General features: G+C 42.4%; 1 protein-coding gene across 1 annotated transcript in view; it reads left to right on the forward strand.

Annotated features, from left to right (window-relative positions):
• LOC126158138 (sodium-dependent nutrient amino acid transporter 1-like) overlaps positions 1-11169 on the forward strand; it is a 94470-nt gene extending 83301 nt beyond the window's left edge. The window contains exons 12-13 of the mRNA XM_049916423.1: positions 10827-10921; positions 10999-11169. Coding sequence (XP_049772380.1) covers positions 10827-10921; positions 10999-11169 — 266 coding nt within the window. The remainder of the gene's footprint in view (positions 1-10826; positions 10922-10998) is intronic.
• Positions 11170-23713: the final 12544 nt, after the last annotated feature.

The following is a 23713-nucleotide window of genomic DNA, read 5'->3' on the forward strand; positions in this document are numbered from 1 at the left end:
TACGTTGAACGGTGCGCTCCGAAACACTAGTGCGCGCACTGGCATTGTGCTCTTTCGGCGGAAAGGTTCTGTGAAGAGTCGTGGATGAACCAATTAGCGCTTAATGGTAGTTCCACTGTCCTGCCTTTATCTGTAGATGCTCACGACAGTAGCACGTGAACATTCGACCAGCTCCGCCGTTTTCGAGATACTGGTTCACAGACTCTGCATGACAATAATCTAACCTTTGTCAGAATCGTTTATCTCAATGAATTTCCCCATTTGCAGCGCATATGTTCGCTAGGGTGATTCCCCGTTCTTGACTGTGCTGCGTACATACTTTTGTTACCGTGTCACGTGCCCACAGTGCCACCAGAAGGCATCCAGTGTCAAGGTGGGCACTGTTCATAACGTTTTGGCCCATCAGCTTGTAGTTTCCTTATAACGTCCACAAAACGGGAGATGGCGAAAGGCATGAAACAAACGGTAACACAAATATTAATAATGTCTCTGTCTCACTACCAAATGACTCGTAATTAATTAAAAAGTATATCCAGATATTTGCAACATAACAACTGGCTGGCTGGCTGGCTGGGTCTGAGCACTATGGGACTTAACATCTGTGGTCATCAGTCCCCTAGAACTTAGAACTACTTAAACCTAACTAACCTAAGGACGTCACACACATCCATGCCCGAGGCAGGATTCGAACCTGCGACCGTAGCAGTCCCGCGGTTCCGGACTGAGCGCCTAGAACCGCTAGACCACCGCGGCCGGCCAACATAACAACTAAGACACTTCATTGGATACGGGAAGGGCTGTATTGTCACTTACAAGTGAACTACACAGTAAAGTAGATCACTTAATTCTGCCTAAGTTTGAGGCCCTTTTACAAATTTATTGCTATGTTGACACAGTCTAAGAGAGTAAACAGTGCTTTACCCTACTGAATTTTTAATTTCGTTGATGACACCTGCAAAGCCGTAGCATGAATTAGTACTGAGAGTAGGTGCAAGTACTATTTTATTAAGAAGTTTAAACTCATCCTGACGTTGCAACCGAACAAGACTCCGAATAACCAACCTCAAAATTTTTTTTGATCTTCTGCACAATGCTAAGTGGCTGTGAATTGGAAAAACTGTTTTGATACCATGAATACCGATAACAGATACCCCCATACTTACCTTTCCAGTTAATATGGCTCTGGTTCCCCATTGAACTCACCTTTAGTATGGCAGTTAACTGAGTTTGGAGCCAGACACTGTAAGCTGCTGCAATTGACCTAAATGTACGGTGTTTCTCACACTGCCTGTTATACCCAGCCTTGTCACTTGTGAAATCAAACCGTAATATGTTCATTTTTTTCGCCTAAGCCTGAAATTTTTATCAATGTAGTAAACAAATAAATACTTTAAATACACAGATAATACCTACTGAGCAACAGTTAAAGCATGAATAAAAGGCTTTGACGGATTTGTTTCTCACAGGGTCTAGAGTTAACGTCTTTGACTCGTAATCAACAAATGCTCGGTCCCGGGCTGAACTCCGCCATTGTTTAAATTCAGAATAAAAACCATTATCAATGCCGCCCGAAGACCTTAGGAGAAGGGCGTGACCCTCGCTGTGGCAACGGCCTCGTTAAAGAGGGCGAAGAAGCGAAGAGAGGTTCAAGTCCCCAACTCGGATCTCCTGTAGGGGGCTGCCAAGCAGGAGGTGATCTTGAGAAAAAGACTGAATAATTGACGAAAGAGTAACGTTCTACGATCCAGGACGTAGAATATCAGAAGTTGGAACATGATAGGGAAACTAGAAAACCTGAAAGGGAAATGTTAAGGCTCAATCTGTGTATAGTGGAGCCAGTGAAGTGAAATGGAAACAAGACAAGGATTTATGGTCAGACAACCACAGAGTAATATGAACAGCAGCAGAAAATGGTATAACATTGTTAGGATTCGTTATGAATAGGAAGGTAATGCAGAGAGGGATTTACCTTGAACAGTTCAGTAAAGGGTTGTTCTCATCGAAATCGGCAGCAAACCAACACCGACAACAATAGTCGGACGGGTAAATCAGAACGCAAAGGGAGAATAAAATCTTATTGTAATGGGAGATTGGAATACGGTTGTAGGGGAAGGAGAAGGAGTAAGGTTTACAGGAGAATATGGACATAACAGTATGAGAGAAACAGGAGATAGACTAATTGTATTCTGCAGTAAATATCAGTTAATAGTACCAGATACTCTGTTCAAGGATCGCAAGAGGAGGAGGTGTAGTTGGAAAAGGCCGGGGGATAAGGGAAGACACCAGTTAGATTACACTATGGCCATGCAGAGATTCAGAAATAAGGTATTTGATTGTAAGGCGTAATCAGGAGCAAATACAGACTCAGAGACAATTTAGTAATGATGAAAAGCAGGCTGAAGTTTAAGAGACTAGACAGGAAGAATGAATGCGCAAAGAACTAGGATACGGAAGTACTAAGGAATGAAGAGATACGCTTGTAGTCCTCTGAAGCTGTAGATGCGGTGCCAATTAACAGTTCTGTAGCCATTTCAGTTGAAGAGGAATGGACATCTCTAGAAACAGCAATTACAGAAGTTGGAAAGAAAAACCTAGGTATAAAGAAGGTAACTACAAAGAAACCATGGGCAGGAAAATAAATACTTCAGTTGATCGATGAAAGAAATAAGTTTAAAATGTTCAGAAAAATTCAGGAATACAGAAATACAAGTCACTTAGGAATGAAATAAATAGAAAGTGGAGGGAAGATAAGGCGAAATGTCTGTATAGAAAGTCTCAAGTAATCGAAAGTAATGATTGTCGGAAAAACTGACTCAGTATGCAGAAAATTCAAGACAACCTTCGATGAAATTAAAATCAAGGGCGTTAATATTTAGAGTACAATGGGAATTCCACTGTTAAATGCAGAGGAGAGAGTGGATAGGTGGAAAGAGCACAGTGAAAATCTCTATTACGGGGAGAACTTGCCTGATGAAGTGATTGAAGCGGAAACAAGGGTCGACAGGGAAGAGGTAGGGGATCAGGTAGTAGAATTTAAAAGAACTTTGGCCGACTTAATACCAAATAAGACAGAATAAATAGATAACATTTCATCGGAATTTCTAAAATAATTAGGGGAGGCGGCAACCAAACGACTACTCACGTTGGTGTGGCGAATGTATGAGACTGGCGAATGTATGAGACTGGCGATGTATGAGACTGGCGACTGATGGGCAGTTGCAACGTTGCGGCTATAATGAAAGCAACAACGAAGTAAAATCAAGATACGTTCATAGGAGTTTTCTATCTGGAAAAAGTGTTCGACAATGTAAAACGGTGCAAGATGTCCGAAATTATGAGAAAAATAGGACTAAGCCATAGGGAAAGACGAGTAACTTAGAATATCGCAGTCCGGCAGGAGAAGTGGCGCAAGTCGAAAAACGACAGTTTTTGGTACACTAGGAGCGATAAAAAAGTTACTAGAACATTTTTTCTTAAAGAATCTTGATTTATTTATCATCACAAACCCTGTCCTCTTCAAAGTAATCCACACAGATATAATACACTTGTGCCAGTTCTTTTTCCAGTCTTGGAAGCACTTCTGGAACTCACGTTTCCTTACAGTGTTCAGCTTCTTCAGCGGTTCTGTATTGATTTCATCAGTCGTTGGCAGTTGGCACAACTGATGAAATCAGTACAGAATCGCTGAAGAAGCTAAACACTGCAAGGAAACCTGAGTTCCAGAAGAGCTTCCGAGACTTCCTTTAATGGTTCTCTTCAGCTTCGAGAACAGAAAGAAGTCGCATGTCCGCCAAATACGCTGGCTGAGACAACATTACGGATTTGGGTTTTGCCAAAAGATAGTGAACAAACACTGAGTTGTGAGCGGCAGCATTATCAAGATGTAATTCCCATGGGCGGTTTTGCCACAATTCTGGTCTTTTCTTCGGACTGCTTAATGCAGACGGCACATAGCTTTAAGGTAATATTCCTTACTGACTGCACGACAATAAGGCTGGAACTCATGATGCACTATTCCTCTGTAATCGAAGAAAACAGTGAGAAGAAACTTCACATGTTACCGAACTTACCGTTTTCGGTCCTGGCTCTTCAGGGAGTTTCCATTGGGAAGACTGGGCCGTGGTTTCGGCGTAATACCCGTATACCCATGTTTCATCACCCATTATAAGCATCTTTGGGAGTTTTGGATCGTTGCCGATTCATTCAGCAATTCCTGAGCGGTGACTATGCGTTTGTGGTCAAAATTCAACAGTTTCGGAACAAACTCTGCTGCAACATTTTTCATTCTCGACACATCCGAGGAAATTGCTTGATATGAGCCAAGGGATATGCCAATATCGTTAGCAATCTCTCTGACGGTGATTCGGCCATTTTCCAGAACCATTTTCTGCACTCCTTCGACATGTCATCAGTAACTGACGTGCTTGGGCGTCCGTCCTCGACTTCAACATCTTCGCGACCCTCCTTGAAACGTTTATACCACTCGCGGAGTCTTGTCTTAACAACTATATTCGCCAAAATCCACAGTAAACATTTAGAACGCGGTGCTGCATTTTATTCCATTTTCAAGCAAAATTTAATGCAGATTCTTTGAGTCATCTTTTTCGAAAGTAAAAAATTTACCGATCACTCGAAAACACGTATGATTTTTTCGATTATCAACAATAAACTAAATATTCAAAACAGCTAAAAATGCAAACATACATCAAGAACATGTGTACCAACAAGATGAAAAAAAAATTTAATTGGGTGTATAAACCCAGAGAACTTAAAAAAATTCCCATTACTTTCGGATCACACCCCGTATGTCCGAAAAATGCTACAGAAGTGCCCCAACGCGCGCGGAAAATATAACGGAATTTTCTTCCGTCAGTACTTACTTGAAATTTGAAGGAAGCTTATACTATTTCAGTATAATTTTTACAGACTTTCTTCTTTCTTTCCTGATCATACCGTTGTAATAGGGGATGACTTCAACTTGCCAGGTATAGACTAGGAGTGTTACGCCATAAAACTGGCGTCAGAGACAGGGATTCGTGTGGCATTTTTCTGGATATCTTGTCTGAATATTACCTTGAGCAAATAGTTAGAGAACCAACTCGAGAGGGTAACGTCTTAGATCTCCTGGAAACAAACAGACCTAAACTTACCGAATCAGTTAACGTAGAGAAAGGTATCAGTGATCACAAGGCTGTGGCAGCATCTATAACGACGGGTCCTACAAGGAATGTTAACAAAGGTAGGAACATATATATTTGCTCTGCAAGGGTGACAGGATACAAATGTTAGAATATCTTATCAGTAATCATCAAATATTCAGTGATGAGGACGAAGATGTGGAGAACAAATGGAAAAAGTCCAAAGGCATCATTCAGTATGCCTTAGAGAAGTTTGTTCCGAGTAAGGTTTTAAGGGCTGGGAGGGATCCACCATGTTTAATAACCGTGTTAGAAAAGTGCTACGTAACAAAGAGCACTTCATCTCAGATTGAAGAGAAGTAAAAATCTAACTGATAAACGAAAGCTGAACTAAACGAAAATGAGCGCAAGGAGAGCAATGAGAGAACCGTTCAATGATTTTGAAAGTAAGACGTTGTCAAATGACCTGAGTAAAAATCCTAAGAGATTTTGGTCGGGTGTAAAAACAGTTATTGGGTCAAAATCACCTACACATTCTCTCAGCGACCAAACCCACACCGAAACGGAAGATAACAGAGAGAAGGCTGAAATACTGAATTCGGTCTTCAGAAATTGTTTCACCACGGAAGATCGTATCACTGTACCTCCTTTCAATCGTCGTAGGAAAGTCCAAATGGCGAAAATTGAGATAACCGATCTCGGAATTGAAATGCAGCTACAATAGCTTAGTAGTGGAAAGGCGTCAGGACCAGATGAAATACCTATAAGATTCTGTAAAGATTGTACGAAACAACTTGCTCCCCTTGTTGCAGTAATTTATCGTTGACCGCTTGAGCAACGAAAGGTACCTAACGACTGGAAAAAAGGGCAGGTCATTCCCGTTTTTAAGAAAGACCGTGAGACAGCTCCACACAATTATAGACCTACGTAATATAGGAGTACCACAGGAAAATGTGATAGGACCGTTGCTGTTTACAATATATATAAATGATCTAGTAGAAAGCATCGGATGCTCTTTAAGGTTATTCGCAGATGATGCAGTTGTCTATACCAAAGTAGCAACGCCAGAGGATAGTAAGAATTTGCAGAACGACCTGCAGAGAATTGATGAATGGTGCAGGCACTGACAGTTGACCCGGAACGTAAATAAATGTAACAAATTGCGCATATTTAGAGAAAGAAATCCACTGCTGTACAGCCACACTATTGATGACAAACAGCTGGAGACAGCATGTGCCATAAAATATTTACGCGTAACTATTCAGAGTGACCTTAAGTGGGAAAATCAGATATCAGACTCAGATTCATCGGAAGAATCTTAAGGAAATGTGACTCTTCCACGAAAGAAGTGGCTTATAAGGTGCTTGTTCGCCTGATTCGTGAGTATTGTTCGTCTGTCTGGGATCCCTGTCAGGTAGGACTGATAGAGAAGATCCAATGAATAGCGGCGTGTTTCTTCACTGGATCGTTTAGCTGGCGATAGCGCGTTACGGGATGCTAAACAAACTCCACTGGCAGACGTTATAAGAGACGCATTGTGCATCACGGAGAGATTTACTACTGAAATTTCGGGCCACCGCTTTTCTGGAGGAGTCGGACAACATATTAATTCCTCCCACATACATCTCGCGTACTGACCACGAGGAGAAAATTCGAGAATTTAGAACCAATACAGAGGCTTACCGGCAACCATTCTTCACACGCACTATTCGCGAGTGGAACAGGGTTGGAGGGATCAGATAGTGGTACCGAAAGTACCCTCCACCACACACCATAAGGTGGCTTGCGCAGTGTGATGTTAATGTAGATGTAGATGCATTTTTGAGTTGTGTCATTATTCTTGCGGGATAAGATTTGTACAAGAACAATGAGGGAACAGTAAGACTGGAAGACCAAGAACGAAGTGCTCGGATTAAAACTTGTGTAAAGGAGGAATGTAGTCTTCCGCCCGTAATAATTTATCTGTACATCGAAGAAGCAATGATGGATATGAAGGAAGGTTCAAGAGTGAGGTTAAAATTCAAATTCTTATTAATGATAAGATTCGCTGATGACATTGCTATACTCAGTGAAAGTGAAGAAGAATTACAGGATCCGTTGAATGCAGTCAACAGTCTATCGAGTATACAATACGGATTGAGAGTAAATCGAAGAAAGACGAAGGTGATGAGAAATAGCAGACGTGAGAATAGCGAGAAACTTAACATCAGAATTTGGGATCACGAAGTAGACGATGTCAAGGAATTCTGCTACCTAGGCAGCAAAATAACCCATGATATGCCGAGCGACAAGGACGTAAAAAGCAGACCACTATTGGCAAAAATGGCATTCCTGGCCAAGAGGAGTAAAGTAGCAAAACTCCATACCGACGTGTAGGCAAGAGTTTAGTGTGACATTTGGGTCTTTTCGACGCGCGGGCGGTAAATGAGGAAACGTCAAACACAAGCCTTAATTTGAGGAAGAGTGTACGTTTGAGTACAGCATTGTATGGTAGAGAAACACGTACTGATGGAAAATGAGAAAAGAAGAGGACCGAAGAATTTGCGATGCGGTGCTGCAGACGAAGGAATGAGAAAGATCCGCAGAATCTGCGAAAAGATGAACATATGGAAAACACTGTCAAGAAGAAGAGACACAATGAGGGGCATCTGTTATGACATCATGGAATACCTTCCATGGTACTAAACTACTAGAGGGAGCTGTAGAGGATGTAAACTGTAGAGAAAGACAGATATTGGGATAGATTCAGTAAATAACTGAGGACATAGGTTGCAGTTGCTAGTCGGAGATGAAGAGGTTGGCACAGGAGAGGAGTTCACTGCAGGCCGCATCAAACCAGTCAGAAGACTGATGAATCCACCAAAAAAGAAGGGCCAGACACTGGATTTTAATGGAATTGACCTAAGTGCACAGTGTTTTTCACATGGTCAGTTGTACATGGCCCTGTCACGTATGACATCAAAACGTAATATGTTCATTTTTCACATAATCCTGAAGAGTTTATCCATGGAGTTTAAAAAAATTAAATACGTAGAAAACACCTGCTGGGTCACAGTCAAAACATGACTAATAAGTTTTTAAGGGTTTCTTCACGAGGCTAAATGCAACAACCTTGTTCTACTTTCTATACAAATATGATCACTGTTAAAATTTGGAGTTGATATTCAGTTACCTAATGTTCTCTGCTTTTTAATCATAGCCCTACGCAATCGGCTGTAAACAGAATTATTGCTACTACATACAAGTCCGGTTCTAAACACCTAGTACTATCTGTGCGAAGCTGGAGCTGGTCGCTGGTATATTGATAGTTTTAAAGGAAGGCTAGGAAGCCATACCTTGCTAAAACGTTTTTCAAGAGAGGGGGAGAAAAAGATGGCGAAATTATGTTGTGGAGAGTCGAGGTGGATGAAGGCGTGAAGCTGTTCGTTCGCCTGTAGATTACTTCGGACAGAAACTACATTGGAACTTTCAGAAGTGATAGTTACTATTCTGAATGATTGTAGCTGCAGTGACTTACGTCGAATCCAAATACCTTGTTGATTAATGCCATTACGGAAAAATCTCCTTAAAAATTACTTAAGTTTCCATGAAACTTCGAGTAGAGCAGTTACTGTTTGTCATTGACATGTGGTCGTCAACCTTAAACATTTGAGCCGCTTTCAATCGAACGTAACTTCCTTAGTAGTTCTTTAATGTCACCTCTTCCTCTGTATTCCCTAATCAACATTCTTCATTTCATTCCATTATCACTGCTTACCTGTCCTCAACATTTATTTCGCTTTTAATATTAAACATAGCCGTGTTCCACATAAAGCTGCCTGTCCCCACTCTATCGACGCGACTGACACTGATTACCGGTACATAAAAACGCACGCGAGCTCGACAGTAAAACACATTGTCTGCAGTACAGTGCGAAACGAATTCCTAACGAATTTCCGCCTCCCAAAGAACCTGACCTCAAGTTCATAGTGATGTGTCCTTAATGGTAGATTACACTCAATAAACGAGTTCCCGAGTTGCATGTAAGTGACATTTTATTAACACCACATGGAAAGAACAAAGTTCAGCGTAGCGTGGCTTCTGAACGGTGCAACTGAAAAAATCCTCCTGATCTCGTATGGGTGTGGCGAAGCCGAAAGTCTGTCATGACATAGGTCATGACGGTAACTGCTAAGTACAGGTTCAAACAGAATACCAGTCCAGGGGACACCAACTCTGGAAAGGCCAGCGTCAGAGGGGCGAAGTCACCGACCTGACGACGGGCGGGTCAGTGCAGATCCTTACTTGGTTGGCCGCTGAGGTGCAGAGTCCGGAGAAGGCCAGCATCGGACGGACGAAGACTCCGAAGGCGATGGATGTTGTGTGTGTGTGAATTCCTAAGGGACCAAAATGCTGAGGTCATCGGTCTCTAGACTTACACACTACTTAAACCAAATTAAACTAACTTATGCTAAGAACAACCCACACACACACCCATGCCCGAGGGAGGACTCTAACCTCTGGCGGGAGGGGCTGCGCAGCCCGTGACATGACGCCTCAAACCGCACGGCCACTCCACGTGGCGATGGATGTTGGACCAACGAGGCGTGGATGGTGTGAACTTCGAATGATGGGCTGCGAGGGCCGGTGGTAATTTCAGAGCATGATCAGAACCGCGAGGTGATGTACTGCTGCCTGGCTGCTGCGAGTTCACAAGCAGCAGGCGGAAGGATACCGCGCGGCGATCGGCGAGACGTAACGGCGGATGCAACGTAGTCACTGCGATGGCAGCGCCACTGCCGCCGATTCGCAAGCTGCTTGGCAGTAAGGCTGGCGCCCCTGGTGACGCTTGCTAGATGTCAGCATGTCAGCAGGCGTGTTTTGGTGTGTCTGCAGTAATGTTTCCAATATCAGCAGCGTACTATCACCGCTGGGCGCGTGACTGTATGCAATGGAGGAGCGCCTGCGTTAGTGGAACGGACTACCCGCTGGGCGCGGGCGTTGTGCCGAAAGCCGAAGTGACCAACTTATGGCCATGTATATACTATCCGTTCTGCAGATCCTGCACTTCCACCATGTAGAAGCGGAAGATGATTTACCTTATAAACCACTTCCCTTACATTGTCCGACTGCCCAGTGACCGTATTTATGTGCCAGCACAGCCATAACTGGAAATGTTAGTGACTCTACAACAGCAAATGCAAGATGAATTATGTGCTCTGCAGTGCTGATGCTTCCCTCAACACTGAATTTCACTATCGGCACTGAATGAGTTTTCCACTACTAGAAAACCTTTGATTCTTATATTTTTGATTAAGGTATAGACTTCCAACAACTTGTAGCTCGTTAACGGTTTCACCTTCATTCATCTCAAATCTCTAAATCATGTTGACAGCAACGTGTGATCACCTTGCAAGCCCCTATGTTACTATGGTGCATTATCAGCCACCAGAACGTCATACTCTGCGCTTTATCATAAGCGCCAGCTTTACACATTCGCTGCAGAGAAAATCACAGAATGATTTTCTTTATTAATATTATATTAAGTTCCCTGCAGTTGATTCAAGCGCATTTGTTAAATGAAAAAGATCGCTTGTAATGTACTGATCGAACTATGTACTCCAGTCTTCTGAAAATTGTCTCATGTAAGTTCATGAACGTAACGACTTACGTCACTAAAAGTTTTAACAAATTGTATTTATTTTTCAGCGGCTGGTTGGGTTTTGTTTGCCTTTGGTGTTGTCCAGTTTCCCTTGTGGATGGCACTGAGGATCTTCAGGAAAAGAAATATTTCGTTCAGAAAGGTATAATTAATAGTATCTTAAATCTAGTAAATTGGTTATGATTTATCATGAGTCTAAATGTTATCAAACATTTTCAGCATTTACTGAACTCGTTCCGACCTTCTAAGAAATGGGGCCCGAGGGACAGAACACACAAAGAAGAATGGGATAAGCTGATGGACAATTGGAAAATGGAGAATGCGAATAGTACAGATAATGTTCTCAAGAAATTCTCAAGAAAATTGTTTAATTTATATTCTCATTCGTAATTTTGTACGTGAATACTCACGAACTCGAAACATGTTTCTATGAAACAAGTTTCCTATTCTCAACGTATCACTAAATGAATGTGTAAAAGCGAAGATTTACCAACACCAACATCAGAAGCAGAATAATTAACCATTCTTTAATTTCTGGTGCAATATCTCTGCTGTTATTCATTGGATTTCTGAATGTTACATTGATGAACGTGTGAGTTTCTTTCATCTGATGCGAGTAAATAAATAAAAATTGTATGAAGGCTGCCAATCAGATTCTCTTTGAAGTTCATTGAGTAAAATTATTCATTAACGGTCTTGGAAAGATAAAACATTGTAATGTAATCTTTTGTGTCTTTATTAGGTGCTCCTTTGCACTGAAATGTAGACCTTAATAATTATCCTTGCAAGTATTTTATAATTTCATATCCGGAACGTAATGGAGTTCCATACTGTTAATAAGGTAGCCATGGATAATAACCACTATAGCCAAAATAATAAAGTAACGCACGAAAATGTTTCTTTTTTTTTGGCTAATTTGATTACTTTAGATTTATCCGTATCTGTACGTGATATTTTTTTACAATCTCATTAGACAATTCAAAACCTTTCTGCATTTTAATCTAGACACACAACTGCGTGCAGTCGCTACAAGACAGCGTGGAACATTCTGTTGAAGAATGAAAGTGTAGGCTTTAATGTTCGGAATAAGAGGTCATTAGACGGAGCAAGAGCTCAGTTTGCGGAGGGATGAGAAAGGAAATTGGTCGTGCCGTTTTCAAAGGAACCATCCCAGCATTTACCTTAACCGACTTAGGGAAATCATGGATATTCTAAATCAGGATGCCCAGATTTTGAACCCCCGTCTAGCCGAGTGCGAGTCCAGTGTCTTACCACTGCACCACATCATGTGGTAAAGGATATCGTAGATGAAGGTCCGTTAAACTAAATCCTTTACCCCGACACGTGCGTCGCTTTAAGTGACATTACTTGATTAGTAATTCGTTTACACGGGTTGGATAAAAACATGGAAACACCATGATAAATGTATGCTAGAACATAAATGCAAGTGAAAGCCAAGCCTGAAGGTTGCGCTGTTCTATCTGATCACGAATGGCACCTGTGCAATATCCTCGATACTTTGAAAGTGTTGGTCTCGGTCAGAATAGTGTTCCTTCCAGTGCGAGGACGTCAGAGCTAAGTGAATTCGAACGTGGGCAATTTGTTGATGCTTGTATCGTGGGTGCTTCTGAAACGAGGGCAATGTATGGAAGATTTAAAAGGATGGATGAATTTAAAGTTGTTGGGTGCTAAAGAGATTGTTCATCAGCGCTCTTTCACAGGACTGAGGTACTGGTGAATGAGGAGTACTCTTGTTAAACCGAAAAGCAAAGGTAATGTAACGATAGCCACACCAACAGAAAATGTCACATACAAGTTTCAGTAGATGTAGTCGCACTGTTGTCACATGTCGTAAAAACTAATAAAGCAGTGGGAGACAGTGAGAAGGCTGGCTAATCGCAGAACTACATGGAAGAGCCAGCCACTAAAAAGGACATTAAAACCTCCGTCCAGTGAACTGTATGGGAGTCCTGACGCCACAAAAAATGTCAACAACTACAGTGCCATTGTTTCGTAGTAGCCTAAAACGGAGGGTAAGTAACCTGGTAGCCCACAGGCTTCCCTCATAATAGCATCCAACACACATGATGTTAAAACAAGGTGCTCCTTGAATGTGATGACGCAAACGCTACATTTCGGAGCTATTCTTGACGAGAGAAAGATAATCATGCGTCACTGGGCAATGACCGATATGAGGGCGAGTGAGGACCACTTCGTCCCCTCATGGAGTTCGCATGGAACTGTGCCATGGCTAAATAGTCTGTTTTACCGTTCGTTGGTACCCACTCAGCCAATACTCTTTTTGTCGACCATGACAGCCTGTAAGGGGATGTGAAGTTGAGGTGTGATGTTTTCCCAGCAAGTTGCCTTCACTGCTCTGTCAGCTTCCTCATTCCCCTCGATTCCCATGTATCTAGCAGCTTGGGACCTAGCAGAAGGCCACCTCTTTCTTCTGCAAGTGCAGGAGGTGGATAGTGTGCTGGGCTATCTGGCCTATCCTATCTGCTGAATAGCCTGCAGAGCACTATGATAATCAGTGCCGACCAGGAAGTTCCCTCCGCCAAGAAGTCTCATGTGCTCCAGTGCCTTCTTGCTCTGTATAGTTCACAGAGAAGTGGGTTGGTCGGTGACATTTAATGACAACTTGCAGAAAGATAACAGAACACTCAGCGTTCTTCCCCTGCTTCGATTCATCGATAGAAACAACATATGCTTAGAATACTCCCATAAGATGCTGCTAAAAACCCGTTTTAAAACTAAGGGCTGAGTGGTGTGCTTGTTGTACTCCGTCATGTTCAAATTAAGGATGAACCTATTAATCATTCAAGGAGGGGATTTGCTCCATCCCTATTCCAGCATTTGTATGTCTGATAGACTAAGTTGTTTCAGATGTCCCTTCACACAGTCAGACAAAGGTTTAGGAGGCCAGCTACACACAAACATCCGTTGTATGGGTTGTTCAACTCAAAGACAGGCAACAGGATGGTCGGAGATAGAGTGCACTTTGTACACAAGTCGCACCATTTGGAGTTGTCCCCTAATGCACAGAGGCAAGGAAAGGGTCGGGTTCAGCAGGCTCCTACAGCTAGTCTAATGCCTGCATGGTGGACAGCGTCCAACGTATTTAAATATGAAGGCATAGCTGACCCATCGACTATGCTGCCACAGTCAAGGTGTCTGTAGAACATGACCAGACTGGATTAAACTGCTCCCCATTTCTTAACGCTAACACATTTTAAGATGTTTTGTGCCTTTTGACATCTACATTTCAGGTCGTGGAGATGTGGTAGACGTGTTAATCTCTGATCAAAGTTGAGGCCCAAAAACTTCACTGAGGTCTTAAAATCAAAGATGATTCTCCTCAGCTAGAAAGATTAAAATACACACATATCGTTTTTTCCCGTGGAGAATTTAAATCTATTGGTATCAGCCGAATCTTCCTGCTTCTTGAGGGTCACCTGCAGTTGTCGTGTAGTATTCATGAAACTCTAGGAAGAGTAGAATACTGAAAATTCATCCAGAAACAAGCAATAAGTGACTGGGTTCCTTACTATGATAGAGATACTATTAACTACTATAATAAAAAGGGTGACGCTCAGAACTCTGAGGAACATTTCGTTGAGAGAATGGATCGGAATCTGCAGCGCCGACTCGATACCAGGAATATCTTTCGACGAGGTATGACGACAGCCATGAAACCCCATTCACGCAGGTGATGAAAAATGTTGTGTCTCTAGGTGGCATCATAAGCTTTTTCCAGATCTAAAAAGATACGACTAAACTGCTGTTTGCATAGGAATGGCTCTTGTATCTCACCCTCTGGTTGGAGGAAATAATCAAACATGGACTGGTATTTCCGAAACCCAGATTGAAGATGGAGGAGCGATTCATTGGTTTCGATAGTCCACTCTAGGCGTCGGTCTGACAGCCGCTGAAGGGTTTTTCATACAAAGCTAATAATTGAAGCACTTCTGTAGCTATATGGAAATAACTTGTGCTTCCCTGACTTGAGAAGTGTTATTAGAATCGCCTCCCTTCATAAATCCGGATAACAGCCTTCAGCCTATATTTGATTGTAGAGGCACAGGAGGACTTCTTTCGCCTCCATCCTTGGATGTCGTAACATCCCATGTTGAATCATATCAGGTCCTGGAGCAGAGTCACGCGCAACCGTTAGTGTTGACTGTAGTTCCCACATCGAGGAAGCGCTGTTCTATGGATCCGAATTGTCAGATGGAATGTCTAGTCGCTGTTTCTCCGTATGTTCCGTGTGTTGGCGTAATCTAGGAGTCGTATAATTGGTGAATGTCAAACCGCAAAAGAGTGTTTTCGCCATCGTCTACGCTGTTTGTCTAGGTGCTGTTTGGAGCACACCATCGTGTAATACGACTGATATTGGACCTGGATCTTTATTTCTTTATATCTTCCGAATTGACTACTATACTTTCACTGATGGAGTGGAATGGTTACAGGTTGTCAAAAATCTCTTCACGCACTTCGATTTCCCTCCACTATAATTAGTTTAGCTTTAGTCCGCACCTGCCGAAAGGCTGCAAGATTTTCTCCACTTGGTCTGTTCCTAAATCAACGTAAGGCAGCGTCCCTTTCTGCAATTGCTAACCGACATTCCTCGTTCCACCGGAGGGTGCCTTTTCTTCTAGGTTGGCTAGAACATGTAGAAATGAAGGAATGAGTAGCATCGTGCATCATATTCGTGATGTGGTCCACCAACTCCTGGATGCTCTCACGGTGTTGGAATATAGCCAGTCGCCTCGTCAAACAGCCACTTAGGGATTCCCGTTCGGGCGTTTTAATCGCATCTAGATGAATCCAGATGGGAAAGTTGGAACTTAAGCGTAAATCGTTGGGCACTACGGTATTTACGATAGGAGGGGGTATAGGGAGATGGAGAATACCTCATTAGCCATGCAGATGTGTGTCATTTCCCAGTATTAAGTGTGCAGATGTCCTTTGACACTAACAGCCTCTCGACTGTCCAACCTCTGGGGCAAAAGGTAGAAGAGCCCCACTGCACATGTCATCAAGTAACAGGTCAAGGGAGTTGCCACACGAGATATGTTAAGTGTTGTGCCATTAAGAGGTTTCTTCAGTGGGATGTACATAGAGTATATTACATGGGGAGATGGAGCATATACCGCCACTGCAGCCGCTTGTAGCTCAGGGTGGTGAGGGTGATGGACGAGAACTGACGTGTTTCGTTTATGAAAACATCTACAAAACCCTTTGTGTGGTCACAAATAGGTCATCCTTCCCGTGGAGGTTAAATCCTAGCAACACAGGATTATCCGTCACCTTGAAGTTCATCTCCAGAAGGCAGATGCACATATGCCTTTCTTGTAAGGGAAGTTTTAATTCTTCCAAAAGCGTCCAATAAACGATAGGATTTTTGCGAAGTACCTAACAGTGTTCAGAAAAGATAGGCTAAACACGATTGGCGGTGGCGTGTTAGTTGCTGTCAGAAGTAGTTTAACTTGTCGCGAAATTGAAGTAGATACTTCCTGTGAGTTAGTATGGTCAGAGGTCATTGTTGGCAACCGGAATGAAATAATAATTGGATCCTTTTACCGACGTCCCAGTTCAGATGATACAGTTGGTGAAAGGTTCAAAGAAAACTTGAGTTTGATTTCAAAGACGTACCCGACCCATACGATAATAGCTGGTGGTGACTTTAATTTATCCTCGATATGTTGGAGAAAATACATGTTTAATTCCGGAGGTACGCATAAAATATCATCCGAAATTGTGCTAAACGCATTCTCTGAAAATTATTTCGAGCAGTTATTTCATAAGCCCACGCGAATAGTAAACGGTTGTGAAAATACACTTGACCTCTTAGCAAACAAATAATCCTAAGTTAATAACGAGCATCAAAACCGAAATAGGGATTAGTGAACACAGGGTTGTCGTAGCGAGATTGAATATTGCAATCCCAAATCCTCGAAAAATAGGCGAAAAATGTACCTATTCAAAACAGCAGATAAAAATTCACTTGACGCCTTCCTGAGAGACAATCTCCACTCATTCCAATTTAATAACATAAGTGTAGACCAGATGTGGCTTAAATTCAAAGAAATAGTATCGGCAGCAACTGAGTGATTTATACCAAATAAATTAACAAACGACGGAGCTGATCCTCCTTGGTACGCTAAAGGGGTTAGAACACCGTTGCAGAAACAATGAAACAGTCATGGCAAATTTAAACAGACGAAAAATCCGCAAGATTGGCAATCTTTTACAGAAGCTCGAAACTTAGCGCGGACTTCAATGCGAGATGCCTGTAACAGTTTCCACAACGAAACTTTTTCTCGAAACCTGGCAGAAAGTCCAAAGAGATTCTGGTCGTATGTGAAGTATGTTAGCGGCAAGAAACAATCAATGCCTTCTCTGCGCGATAAAAATGGAGGTACTATCGAAGACAGTGCTGCCAAAGCAGAGTTACTAAACACAGCCTTCCGAAATGCCTTCACAAAAGAAGACGAAGTAAATATTCCAGAATTCGAATCGGGAACAGCTGCCAACATGAGTAACGTAGAAGTAAATATCCTCAGAATAGTGAAGCAACTCAAATCACTTAATAAAAGCAAGTCTTCTGGTCCAGACTCTATACCAGATAGGTTCCTTTCCGAGTATGCTCCATACTTAACAATCATATACAACCGTTAGCTCGACGAAAGATCCGTACCCAAAGACTGGAAAGCTGCACAGGTCACACCAATATTCAAGAAAGGTAATAGGAGTAATCCACTAAATTACAGGCCCATATCGTTTACGTCGATGTGCAGCCGGATTTTAGAACATATATTGTGTTCGAACATTATGAAATCAAATGGCTCTAAGCTCTATGGCACTTAACATCTGAGATCATCAGTCCCGTAGACTTAAAGCCATTCCCGAGGCAGGATTAGAACCTGCGACCGTAGCAGCAGCGCGGTTCAAGACTGAAGTGCCTAGAACCGGTCGGCCACCGCGGCCGGCCGTTATGATTTACCTCGAAGAAAACGGTCTATTTACACACAGTCAATATCGGTTTAGAAAACATCGTTCCTGTGAAACACAACTAGCTCTTTATTTACATGAAGTGTTGAGTGCTATTGACAAGGGCTTTCTGATCGATTCCGTATTCCTGGTTTTCCGGAAGGCTTTTGACACTGTACCACACATGTGGCTCGTAGCGATATTGCGTGCTTATGGAATATGGTCTCAGTTATGTGACTGGATATGCGATTTCCTGTCAGAGAGGTCACAGTTCGTAGTAATTGACAGAAAGTCATCGAGTAAAACAGAAGGTCCCCAAGGTAGCGTTATAGGCCATTTGCTGCTTCTTATCTATATAAACGATTTGGGACACAATCTGAGAGCCGTCTTCGGTTGCTTGCAGATGACGCTGTCGTTTATCGACTAATAAAGTCATTAGAAGATCAAAACGATTTAGAAAAATATCTGAATGTTGCGAAAAGTGGCAGTTGACCCTAAATAACGAAAAGTTTGGGGTCATACACAGGAGTGGGAAAAGGAACTCGTTAAACTTCGGGTTCACGATAAATCAGTCTAATCTAAAAGCCGCAAATTCAACTAAATACTTAGGTATTACAATTACGAACAACTTAGATTGGAAAGAACACATATAAAATGTGGTGGGGAAGGCTAACCAAATTCTGCGTTTTATTGGTAGGACACTTAGAAAATGTAACAGATCTACTAAGGAGACTGCCTACACCACGCTTGTCCGTACTCTTTTAGAATACTGCCGCGCTGGGTGGGATCCTTGCCAGACAGGATTGACGGAGTACGTAGAAAAAGTTCAAAGAAGGGCAGCACGTTTTGTATTATCTTGAAGTATGCGAGAGAGTGTCACAGAAATGATACAGGATTCGGGCTGGACATCATTAAAAAAAAGGCGTTTTTCGTTACAGCGGAATCTTCTCACGATATTTCAATCATCAACTTTCTTCTCCGAACGCGAAAATATTTTTTTGACACCCACCTACTTGGGGAGAAACGATCACCATGGTAAATAAGGGAAATCAGAGCTCGTACGGAAAGATATAAGTGCTCATTCTTTCCGCGCTCTATACGAGATTGGAATAATAGAGAATTGTGAAGGTGATTCGATGAACCCATTGCCAAGCACTTAAATGTGATTTGCAGAGTATCCATGCAGAGGTACATTTAGATGTAGGTACAGTGTCTGTAACAACGTTGATATCGAGCCTCTGTTGTAGCGCATCGGTACTGTTCGGTACGTGCAGTACGCTGAGTTCGTTTTGTTTCTGGAATATTGTAAGCACGTAATGATTAAGAGTTAATACAAACAAATTTGCTTAAATGATAAATGGATGTTTCGTTATGTTTCCTTTGGAATTGATACCTAATAATTATACTTCATTATGCCTAATCCATTTCCTCAAGCAGAAGTGGATGAGTTCATCATCTAAATTGAAACTGTTGTAGGAAGGGAACGATTCTTTTCCGGGCATGAGTTCCAAGTTACGTCGGAGGATGCTGACCACAGATGATTTTAGAGATTTTCGTACCCTACACATATATTGAGCAGTGGAATAGTGATTGTGTCCAAAAACTCTACTCTCTCTCATCTTATTCCTATAGCGTCTACGTGAGATATATATTGGTTGGGATAAGTTTTCGCACAGCCTACCACGACCTTATGTTCCGTAAAATTACCCAGCAGTGTTTCGTGAGAACTACGTTGTCAGAATTCCAGTTACTCTGGAGATGAAAAAACAGTCCAGGCACTCCACATGCGTGTGGCCGGACAACTATCAGGCTAAACTGTGAAACAGTCGCAAATCCTCGAAGCACGTCTCAGTCTTGTCAGTTGCTATTTTCTTTTTTTAATACGGTCTATATTTCGACTGGATGACTCACCCAATATTAATGTCCACTAGTAGGTGTCTAGATACTTTGGATCATATAACATACGCATAATGCAGATCACACACTGTACTATCAGGTAACTAAAGAAGGACGAGTTCGTGCACATGCGGCGTCCTTAGGGGATAAGATATATTCTGCTGTAGTCGAAATCCAGTATCATGCGGATACTATGCTAAGCACAGTATAAATCAAGTTTTCGCTGCAGGGCGCATTTATCATAACTTTGAAGAACTGTTAATATGCGTTACCCTGTATTCTCGCAACTGAAAAATTGTCTTCTAGATATACAACACATTTCGTCTTCCTGATTTGAAATGTAATTCGCTTTTATTTCTGTAACTGTTGCATCACAATTTGGTAATCGTCAAAAAATGTATCCTGTACATGTTCTTCATGTTTTAACTTCTCAGTTAATACATTTCGACTAAACGAATATCGAACTAAACTAATTTGAAACCACTCTGTAGAATGACCAATACTGTATCTATGATCGCTGTCATAGTGAAACATAAACAAGGGAAAGTATTTTACCGTGGGAGTAATCGGAATTTGGTTTCATCTATATGATGTTTCACGTGCGTCAGGCTTGAAACATATAAAGGGCGTTCAAAAAGTATTGCACAGTCGTCTCTAATTTTTTATTTTTGCAAAATTAGAATGAAATTTTTTGTGAATATACTTGGAACATTTAGCTATACATTGAGCCTACTCAATGTAGCCTCCATCAGCTGTGACGCATCTGGCCCAACGTTCTTTCCATGATGTAAATGGGCTTTGGTAAAATTCTGGGGACTGACTTTTACACCATCGCTTGAAACAGGAAATAAGGTCTTTCTCACTATCAAATGTTTTACCGCGCACGTGGGCCTTTAGACGACCAAAGAGGTAAAAATCAGACGGAGCCAAGTCCAGACTGTAGGGAGGATGAGGAACAATTTTCCAATCCATTTTCCTGATTTTCTCCTGCGTCATAAGGGCTGTATGGGGCTTGGCATTAATGGTGTAATCTGATGAGCTGACCCTAAAGCTGTGGTCTGTGGGTCTTGACTTCACGTCGCAGCTTGTCCAATGACAAACAGATCGGTCCCGGTTAATTGTGGAGCCAGGTTGCAAAAAGTCAATGAAAATGACACCACACTGATCCCAGAAGAAGGAGGCCATCACCTTTCAACCTGCTGTTCGTGAAAGTCTTGGTTTCTTCTTCCGAGGGGAACCCGGATGACGCCACTCCATGGATTTGGTTTTGCTCTCAGGTTCGGACAGAAACAAGCATGACTCATCCTGGGTAATGACGCCGTCAAAACACTGTTTCCACTCTTCAGTAAAGGTCTTCATGAGACCCTCACACACATTCTTCCTCATCGATTTCATTTCTCTTGTTTATAATCTAGGCACCAAATGTGAACAGATTTTTCTGTACCCTAGTGACTGTAAGAGCGATACTACATTACCCAATGACAAACGAGTCATTTCAACAAGCTGTCGTGTCGTCACACATCTGTCATTTTCGATGATCTGATCAATGGTCTCCTTATTCACATCACTCACTGCCGTCGATGGTCTACCGCGTCGTGGATTGTCCAGTAGAGAGAAATCACCTTCTTTAAACCTCTGCAACCACCGCTGGATACTGCTGCGATCCACTGTGTCCTCCCCATAAACAGGTAACAACCTCCCATGAATCGATGTGGCAGAGCCATCGCCGGTCTTGAAGAGGAACTCAGTCACCGACCGTTGTCGCAACCTGACATCTACTTCACGGTCCATTATTGCTCACCTGTAAATAAAAGAAAATGCTATTATGTACCAACTTATAGCTAAATGTTCCAAGTAAGTTCACAAAAAATTAGTGGCGACTGTGCAAAACGTTTTAAAAGCCCTTTGTACTTCTGTTATTGGTGCGACATCTCCCATAATTACAGTTATCCGTTCTTCGTATGTTCTTATTCACTATGCTCTCAAATTCCTGGAAAGTCTCCTATTTACGTTGATATACATTTGTCTTTTGCATGGCGACGTTCCGAAGTAGCGAAATGGATGTCGAAGTTCGTCTCTGTGAAACACGACATTGTTGTGAAAGTACCATTTCTTTTGTTTGAGAGGGACCATGTGACAGTGATATGAATTCTGGGAAGCATTTTGAGAAGATATAAAATCTTATTACACCCAAAAAAATCGGTATGCATATGTGCATTACAAAATGGGGTGGTTGTGCTAGTTGTAATAGCGTGTGCATCAAGTGCTAAAGACCCTACTGTGATGAAAAATTGTGTGGACATGCTCTTCATGTGGACAGGAGAAATCGATTGCTTACAGTGTGTGGTTCACGATCGGTCTGTCAACAAAATTACAGCCGACGTAAAAATGGTTACTGTACATGACTTGCTAAGGAAAACAGTGTCAGGGCGAGTGATTGTTAATAACGTCTCATTTCTGGAAATATCCTCAACGGTTAAGAGGTGAAGTAAGAGTGCGTTTAAGACTGTGTATCTACGAGATCCAGTACGCATGTCTTCATCCCTCATGCATGCTAGCTCATAGGCAATAGCGACAAGTCGTACTATGGTTACACCCTCTGTAAGCTTACTATCGTCATGAGTGCGTGGGGGGGGGGGGGGGGGGACGGACTTAAGATATGTTGCTGCTGGCGACCACTGGCTGGTGGCATCTCAGATGCGATGCAGCAGACGTTGAGAGCACACAGCAGCACGATGCAGCTCTGGTGACTCTGCTGCCACTACTGGGAATATTGACTACGTTACCAAGAGACTCCTTGTCGCCTTTTTTGCTTTACTGCCTGTAGTGCCTTAAACAAAGAGTAGTGCATAGATCAAACTTGGAATGCAGCCATCTATTATTGAAGACAAGCAAGAAGATAGTTTACTTGTTAAACAGAATTAATGATGTATCATTGCGTTATTTAAACATACACTACTGGCCATTAAAATGTCTACACCACTAAGATGACGGGCTACAGACGCGAAATTTAACCGACAGGAAGAAGATGCTGTGATATGCAAATGATTAGCTTCTCAGAGCATTCACACAAGGCTGGCGCCGGTGGTGACAGCTACAACGTGCTGACATGAGGAAAGTTTCCAACCGATTTCTCATACACAAACAGCAGTTGACCGGCGTTGCCTTGTGAAACGTTGCTGTGATGCCTCGTGTAAGGAGGAGAAATGCGTACCATCACGTTTCCGACTTTGATAAAGATCGGATTGTAGCCTATCGCGATTGCGCTTTATCGTATCGCGACATTGCTGCTCGCGTTGGTCGAGATCCAATGACTGTTAGCAGAATACGGAATCGGTGGATTCAGGAGGGTAAAACGGAACGCCGTGCAGGATCCCAACGGTCTCGTGAACTAGACAGTGTCAGTGCCAGGCCTGTCTTATCTCCTCACCCCACCCAACGCACCATGCTAGGGGGTGCATTTTTTGCCTCCACATGTAATGGCAGTATGCCACATGCCATAGATAAACACAGACTATCACAGTGTTTCTCTCACTCAGAAAATGTTTCTAAAAATTCAATTTTGCGATTAGCCGTTAAGGCTCGGGGCTCATTTCACGTTTGGAGGGCTGCTAGATCATATACTGAGTGTATGGAGTGTGGAAAACATGCACAAACAGCTACTGTTCATGAGCCATCATGCTGTCAGCTTTAGGCAGCATCTGACTCGACCACTGTATGGAGGGAGCAGCTCCTGACAGTCGCACTGTGCTGTTCTGCAAGTCTCATTTTATTACTACAGCACGCTTGCAAAGAGGATGGGTACAATACCTGTAGTTTGTTTAAACACAGCATGATCTACAACAGTTGCCGTACAAGCTTAAATATTACAAATGATGGTCGCATGCCGTCAGTCTCACCTCATTTTTTTATGCACAAACACAGACAGATGGTTTCAATTGTAATAATATTATAATTTTACTGAGTCTACTGGCCAGCACCGCAAGTGAGGTATCAGATAGAATCAGATGCTTAACACAAATGTATTTGCTTCCATTATGAG

The sequence above is a fragment of the Schistocerca cancellata genome, chromosome 2 (assembly GCF_023864275.1).
Source record: "Schistocerca cancellata isolate TAMUIC-IGC-003103 chromosome 2, iqSchCanc2.1, whole genome shotgun sequence".
Taxonomy (NCBI): Eukaryota; Metazoa; Arthropoda; class Insecta; order Orthoptera; family Acrididae; genus Schistocerca; species Schistocerca cancellata.